The following is a 7,585-nucleotide window of genomic DNA, read 5'->3' as shown; positions in this document are numbered from 1 at the left end:
TAGATCAAATGATGCATATTTATTAATGGTCATTTTGATGATTTGAGAAGATAAAGATTTGTATGAACTTAGATGACATAATGTGGTAAGTCTGTTTTATATTAGTTGATGTTGGAAATGGTATAAATTATGCTTGATTTGGAATTGAATTATATGTTTATTGATGCTATGTTTTGAGCCATATGAGTTGTGTAAGTGTGCCAAAGTTTGGGTGGCAAATTGGCTTGGTAAATAGCCTATTTTTGTCCACAGGGGCAGAGACACGAGCGTGTGTCTTAGCCGTGTGCTACACATGATCATGTTACACGGCCTTGTGTCCCCTGGTGTTAAATTTGAAACCAAGTCAGTATGTTTCACATGGGCGTGTGACCTGAAACCTAGTCAGTATGTTTCACATGGGCGTGTGACCTAGCCGCGTGGCATAAGTCAGTATACCCTACAGGTTTGGCATGGCCTAGCACATGGTTTAGCATACGGGCATGTATGGCCATTTTTAGGGCACACGGACTAGTCACATGAGCGTGTGTGTTGGCCGTGTGACCCAAGTCAGAGAGTTACACGGGGTTGGGCACGGGCTGGGAGATAGTCATGTGCTCCCATTCGAATGTCCACAGGACTTGTGACACGAGGGTGTCTGTTGGCCGTGTGTCTCACACGGCCAGGCCACATTGGCTTGTGTCTCCTGTTTTTGAGAAAATTTCTTTAGTTTTCAAAAGTTTCTAAAGTTATCGGTTTAGTCCCGAACCACTCCAAAGCATGTTTAGGGCCTCGTAGGCTCGTTATAAGGACTTTGTACTTGAGTTTGAATAATCTTTGCATGAAATGTGAAATTATTTATGAATTGAATGTTTAAATATTTTATAAGTTCGGTAATGCTTCGTAACCCTATTTCGGCATTGAATATGGGTGAGGGGTGTTACAGTGACACCAAGAACGACATTATTTTTTTATCAGAGAACACAGCTCGACTGGTTTTAAACCAGAACATAGATTTAACAGAACTTCGTAAAAAAGTTAGGCGCAAAATCTTCGTAAATATTCTAATTAAATTTTATAAATAATTAATATTTATTACTTAAAAATATTTAAAATTTATATTTTATATATTAAAATATTAACAAGTTATAATAATTTTTTTATATTTTTAGTATATAATAATATTAACTAATTTAAATATTATTTAAATGCATATTTGTTACTTGATAATAACATGTCTAAAATGGATATTTTATTTCTTAAAAGCACTTTTTACAGTAATGCTAAATACTTAAATTTTAAATCAAACTTTTCAAAAGTACTTTTCTACAGTATTTTTCGAAAGCATTGCCAAACTAGCCCAAAGTGTGGTATAGGTTCGGTGGTGCTTGAACACCCAGGAGAAGGTGGCAGCAAAGTTGTATTTATTAAGCGAAATACTACTAAAATCGAATGAAATGAAAAAAGTAAATGGAAAGTTGTAATACTTGAGACATTAATAAACTTCATAGTCAGATCCTCATGTGGAATTTGGAGTATCACTAAATGCCAAGTAAGCAAAAGGCATCTATGCTGGTGAGAAAAGCAATGAATCGAATAGGGGTGAATGTTCGATTGAATCGAATGAAAAAATTTCGAGTTAATCAAGTTGATGAATCATATTTTATCATCCTAACTCGATTAGAAATTTTCTCGAATCAAGCCGAGTGAGATAGAATTCGAATCGAATATATTTGTTCGAGTTAAATTTAAATAAATAATTTTGGGTCATTGTAACCACTGTCACCTACTGTAATTAAATTTGTCCACAGTAAGTAAATTTGTTATTAACTTTCATCACCTCATAATTTATTTATTAATCTTTTATATACGGGTTAGCTTCTTTGCTTAGGTTCTTCAATTATCTTCTGATTAGCTTCTTTGCTTAGGTTCTTCAATTATCTTCTGATTATGTATTTTGAAATTAAAAAATATATTAAATGTAAAAATGTGATTTTTTAATAAAAGTTATTTTAAAGATAAAATGTGAAATTGGTATCAACAAAAAATTTCAACACAAATATTTTATGATATTATTAATAATTCAATTTTAATATAAATATTCAATATGATTAAAAAACTCAATAATTTAAATAGTACAAAATGTGAATTTTAATTTAATAATATAAATAGTAGATATAAATAAAATTATTATTATTTAGGTTTAGGGATTATTTTGGATGATTTTGATTTTTTATTTGGGGTAAAGGGTGACAAGTAAAAGTGGGGAGATGGGTTTGGGGTAGATGGTGGGTGGGATGGAAGGGGAGTAAAAATTTTAGGGAGAAAGTGGGAGGGAGTAAAAATTGTAGAGGAAAATAAAAAGTTTTGAGAGTTTTTGGGAGTAAAATTTTGAGGGAAAGTAAATGAGAGAGTAAAATTTTGAAGGGAAAATATTAAAAAAAAATTGGTGGGAAATGGATTTGGGGTAGATGGGGGGTTGAGATAGGAGGGGAGTAAAAATTTTGAGAGAAAAGTAAAAATGTTTGAAGGTTTGGGGTAAAAATGTAAAATATTATAGTTTGATATTCAATTTATTCGAATTATTCAAGTTATTCGAATTCGAAAATTTAACTCGATTCTAATTTAAAATTCAAAAAAAATTCGAGTTAACCTAAATAATTTAATTCGTTTAACTCAAAATTTAAACTCAACATGTTCCCAAAAAATTCCAAAAAAAAAAAGACAATAACAACGAAGCCCCTTAATAATTTTAGCAACTAGGAAGTTGTTTTTTTTTTTTATATAATTTTTTCGTGTTTCTAACTTGATTTTCTGCTTGTCTCTGTAAAAAAAAATTGAATGTCCCTAATTGAGTAATAATTATTTTTTGTTTTGCAAACTTTATTAATTAATGTTTAAAAAAAATTAAGGTCGTGACTTTTATGCAAGATTCAATTTTTATTGTTTAAAATATTAATTTTATATGATATTCTTAACATGTTGATTATATAAGAATTTTAGAGGTTGAATAATTGAAGAAATTGAGATTATTTGTCTTTATGATGTTGAATTTTATGAAGATTAATTAAAAATTTACTATTTTTTTTTGTTTAAAAAGAATATAATATTGTGTTTTGACCTATCAATTATATGTTAACCTAAGACGTACATTTATTTACTCTAAATGTTTAAGAAGAATAAAGAAATATTTTAAAGGAAATATATTTTTTATGATAAGAGTATTTTTGTCCAGAATGATTGTCTAGTTACATATATTAAACAAAACAAAATTAACAAGGAGAAAATAATTCAATAAAGAAATATAAGAGTTAAAAAATTAAAAATTATAATATTTTGAGCTCGAAACTCATTATACATAATTATTTTTCTAGATTGCATAAAATGATATCTAAAATTTATTACTGAATTAGTGACCTAGGTGATACAAAATCATGACTCTGCATCACTTGGTCCTCCCCATTTCTTTATACGACTTTCAGCTTCAACAGTCTGCATAGGAGAATATTTGGATTAAGCTTTGCTTTGATCTCAACAAATTAAAGTGAATGAGAGAAGAGGCATGAGTTAGGACTTTGGATCAAAGTATATAATATTAGAATATTAAAATAGAAAGTAATGATTATAGATCAAAATGTAAATATAATTTTAAAAAAATATTAAAACCATATATATTAAATAAAAGATATGATACTACTGTCAGATAATAGTTAATAAAATTATATTTGTATTAAAAATAATTATTTAAATTTTTTATAATTGATTAATAAAAAATATTAAAATTAATTTATATTAAACAATATTTATGTCATGAAATAAATAGTAATTTTTTTAAATGGCTTTTTCTTTTCATCTATTACTATGTTGAAGGCTTTTTATCTCGGAAATTGCTTTTTGACATCGACACCCTAATTTATAATATTAAAAGCATGCGGAGAGACTTACTTCCTTGTTCCAGTTGGTAAGTGAAATCACAACTATCAAGCTTAAGGTTTGTAAAACAATGCCCCCTATCATGCCTGACCAAATACCCTACAACATCATTTCACAAATTATTATAAAGGTTATATTTGATATATCTACAAAAAGGAAGCATTTTACAAGGAGTTCGTCACTTCATGAGGAAATTTACCATAACCCCAAAGCCAAATGTGAATCCAAGGAGAATGCCAGCCGGTAAGCCAACAATATAGTAACACCCGATGTTGATGTACGCCACCAGAGACTGCCATCCGCCTCCAACAGCAACACCTGAAAATTCAACCAATTTGACTTAAGTGTGAGTGTTATAAACATGTATTTTTTCCCAAGCTTGGAGGGTCTAGTGTTGTCACGGGCGCTAGGCGCAATCAAGGCGCAAGGCACCCGAGTAAAATAAGACGCACACATATAAATAAATATACATATATTAAACAGATAGTTTTCAAAGATAGAAAAACAAATGTTAATAATATTTTAGTAATAGACGAATGATTTAAAACGAATCAACCCATTAGTAACTAAAAAGACCCAAATGCATGTAAATTATCCCATTCAAAAGCGAGTGCTTGTGTCACTGGCCATGCACAAAAGCTTGCGATTAAGGCCTCTTATTGTTTTTATAGATGATTTGGGGTCACCTCATCCACCGAAGCTTGCTGAAAATTCTTTAAAATTCTAATAATTTGTATTTTATCAGGGTAAATATTGTAATTCTAAGGATAAAATTATATTGAGTTTAAACTCTTTTGTAGATATGTTTTCATTTCAGCCATTTATGTACTTCAAACTGTACTGTTGGGTTCAACTATAAATAGAAGTCTTCATTTGTAATCACTCAATCATTGTATTAATTAAACACTTGGTGTGTGTTCTTTCTTGAGCCTTTCTCTTTCCACTAGTGAAAATCGAGAGGCAAACAAAATGTTGCTCTATTTATGAATGCTAACACAGAGCAATGTCATAAACTCAAAAAAAGAGATGAAGTAATAAAATTATAAAAAAGTAGTAAAAACTAGAAAATTAGAAATATAATAGATGGAGAATAAAAGAACCCCACGCTTACCTTGCACAGGCATTGTGCATATCTCCTTCTAAACTCTGAAGAGCAAGCAGAATTTTGTTCTTTCTTTTCCTTTTTTTTACTTTTAACATGATAAAGTTGTTGAAACCAGGTTTATAATTAATAAATATAAAAAAAAACTAATGGTATTTATCAATTTTGAAATACTAAAATATAAAAAATAAAAAAAGCAGAAAGCCAAAGGTCGGATTCAGAGAGGCTCGCTTTTATTTCGCCTTGCTTTGAAGCCCAAGGCACATTTAAAATAGCCTGACCTTGGCAGCGTAATGTTCAATTTTGGGTGTTAAGGTCATTTGGAGCACGGACATTAAACATAGAAACTTGAAGAGGGGAGGCGATACTTACCGGATAAGACCGGTTGGAGGCTGTTTAAGAGGACCGTTATCCCCAACAATATAGCTAGCTTAGTCGTTTCTTCAGCAACAGCTTCACTGGTAGTGAAGAGGTAAGGGAAGTAACCTCTGGTTGCAAACACCACAATCATGCATACAATCCCTATGCTCACTGATGTGATTGAAACAACTATCACGGACAATTTGGCAAGCCATGCGTTCCCACGTCCAAGTTCATTTGATACTCTCACACTATTACCACCATCATCATTTGTAAGTTCATTTGAACAAATTCATTAAGGGAGGAAGCAGGAAATGGAGAGAAACGCACCTTATAGCAGCATTGAACCCGATTGCAATCATTGCATCCCATCCATTTATGTTCATGCTGGAATTATAAGAAAAACAATGTTGAAAAAGAAGCAATTAATACCCCAGGGACTAATAGCACACTTTAGCTCAAATTTTCATCCAATTTAATGCAATCAAACTGATAATTTTAACTGGTGTTAATGAGGACTGGACCAACTTGAATAACAGTTTTAAAGTTACTCGTGCATTCGTGTTTGTTTCATGGTTTATTTACTTTTTCTGTGTCATGTTGCGGATTATGCATTAAGGAATACCTACCAAATGGAGATGGCATCAACAGGTACCAAAGGGTTTGACAGGTGACCTGTTATGACTATAAGCATCATTAAGTACCAAAACTCCAAGCTGCAATATATTTTCCACAACGGCAGTCAATATAAAACTTGATACCATGATTAACATAAACAGTAACTCAAGGTAGGCCAGGAAACATACCATAACATAATAGCTGAAGCCAAAGAAAGCTTGACAAAGCCAAATAGATCCACAAATGCTAGCCAAGAGAATCCAGACCAAGCACCATCCGATTTGGTTATTAAAATGTATAAAAACTGTCCAATAACTATGAGCCACCATGATGTATTCAAAGTTATGGCTGCACCAATTAATCCCCATCCCAATTTAAGTATCAGCAACCAGCTGAAAAAGACATGTAGCACTAATACCATTGCTGAAATCCAAGCAATCACCATAACTTTCCTCTGTGCTTGTAAAAACTTCTGTAAAGGAAAGTTAAGAGCATAAGCAAATAATTGTGGCAGCATCCACAAAGCAAACTTGCCTGCATCAACAAGTTAAAGGATGTTATTAGATGTCATTTTTCCTCATAATTTGTAAATTGATTTTCTTTCATTTCCCAACCTGCAGCAGTGGAGATTTCAGTGGTTTCTCCAAACAGTACAAGGATTGGAGGGGACCAAATGTAAATAGGAACCAATAAACAAGCTGTAACCAATAGAATAACCCATGATCTCTGCATGTAAACCCCCAACATCCTTAGCCTCCCAGCGCCATATGCTTGACCACATAGAGTCTCCAATGCACTCCCCATTCCTAACTATGACAAATTAAAATCGAATAAGACCCTTATCATTTCCACATTTGCTAAAATAAAAAGATATCACTTACCATAACACCGAAAGAAAGACCAGCTATAACAGAGTTCTCAACAGAGACTGCAGCAAGGTCTAGTTCACTAAGCCGACCAGCAAAAGTTAGGGTGAAGGCTCCCAATGAGTACTGACAAAGTGCTGTGAAAATAGCCGGCCCTGCAATATGCCATAATCTCTTCGACTCAGACCCAAACTCCTTAACCCAGCTAACAAGCTTTTCTCCTTTGTTGATATCATTGCCATCACGGTCGTTGAGAAGTGGAACAGTATCGGTAGCCATACCCGCCTTTCTATTTAAGCTTTGCACTGCACAGGAACTAAACCAAGTGTATGGGTTTCACTCTACCATGTATATAGGGTTTTTTTTTTGTTTAAATAGGAACTGTCAGCTATGGGTTTCGATTGTGCCACTTGTTTGAAAGGCGGTTGGAACGTGTGTGGAAGATATTAAACATACGTTCATAATTCTCAAAAAAGAGAACAGAAAATCTTTCAAATACACATACAAAAAAGGTTAAAAAAAGTTTAATCCAATTTTAACGTGCCATCCCCCATTGAACTTAAAGAATGGCGGATGGAAGACTCAGAAAAGTCAGAATTCGTCGAATGCCGAGTGCTGGCGGTTGCTGTTCTATTGTTTAAACATATTAATGTTTCGAAACTAATAAAGTAATAAATTCGAACATAGATTCCAACATTACCTCACTATTTCATCCTCTATAGAAAAACCC

General features: G+C 32.4%; 1 protein-coding gene across 1 annotated transcript; it reads right to left on the bottom strand.

The window, feature by feature from the left end:
- Positions 1-3,287: 3,287 nt before the first annotated feature.
- On the bottom strand, positions 3,288-7,585 carry LOC107916798 (protein DETOXIFICATION 33). Its single transcript, XM_016846171.2, has 9 exons — positions 6,871-7,585; positions 6,604-6,799; positions 6,178-6,523; positions 6,001-6,087; positions 5,702-5,758; positions 5,384-5,622; positions 4,109-4,227; positions 3,922-4,008; positions 3,288-3,468 (listed from the first exon to the last, which is right to left on the bottom strand). The coding sequence occupies exons 1-9, from the start codon at positions 7,132-7,134 to the stop codon at positions 3,409-3,411; spliced, it is 1,455 nt and encodes a 484-aa protein (XP_016701660.1). The 5' UTR covers positions 7,135-7,585; the 3' UTR covers positions 3,288-3,408.

Source organism: Gossypium hirsutum, chromosome A01, assembly GCF_007990345.1.
Source record: "Gossypium hirsutum isolate 1008001.06 chromosome A01, Gossypium_hirsutum_v2.1, whole genome shotgun sequence".
Taxonomy (NCBI): Eukaryota; Viridiplantae; Streptophyta; class Magnoliopsida; order Malvales; family Malvaceae; genus Gossypium; species Gossypium hirsutum.
Note: the sequence above shows the minus strand (reverse complement) of the source record. Positions and strands in the feature narration are given on the sequence as shown.

Excerpts from the sequence above, each read along its gene's own strand:
- LOC107916798 (XM_016846171.2), bottom strand. The coding sequence starts at position 7,134 with ATGGCTACCGATACTGTTCCACTTCTCAACGACCGTGATGGCAATGAT. Across the intron at positions 6,800-6,870 it reads GTCTTTCTTTCGGTGTTATG|TTAGGAATGGGGAGTGCATT; the intron begins GTAAGTGATATC and ends AATTTGTCATAG. Across the intron at positions 6,524-6,603 it reads TGAAATCTCCACTGCTGCAG|GCAAGTTTGCTTTGTGGATG; the intron begins GTTGGGAAATGA and ends TTGTTGATGCAG.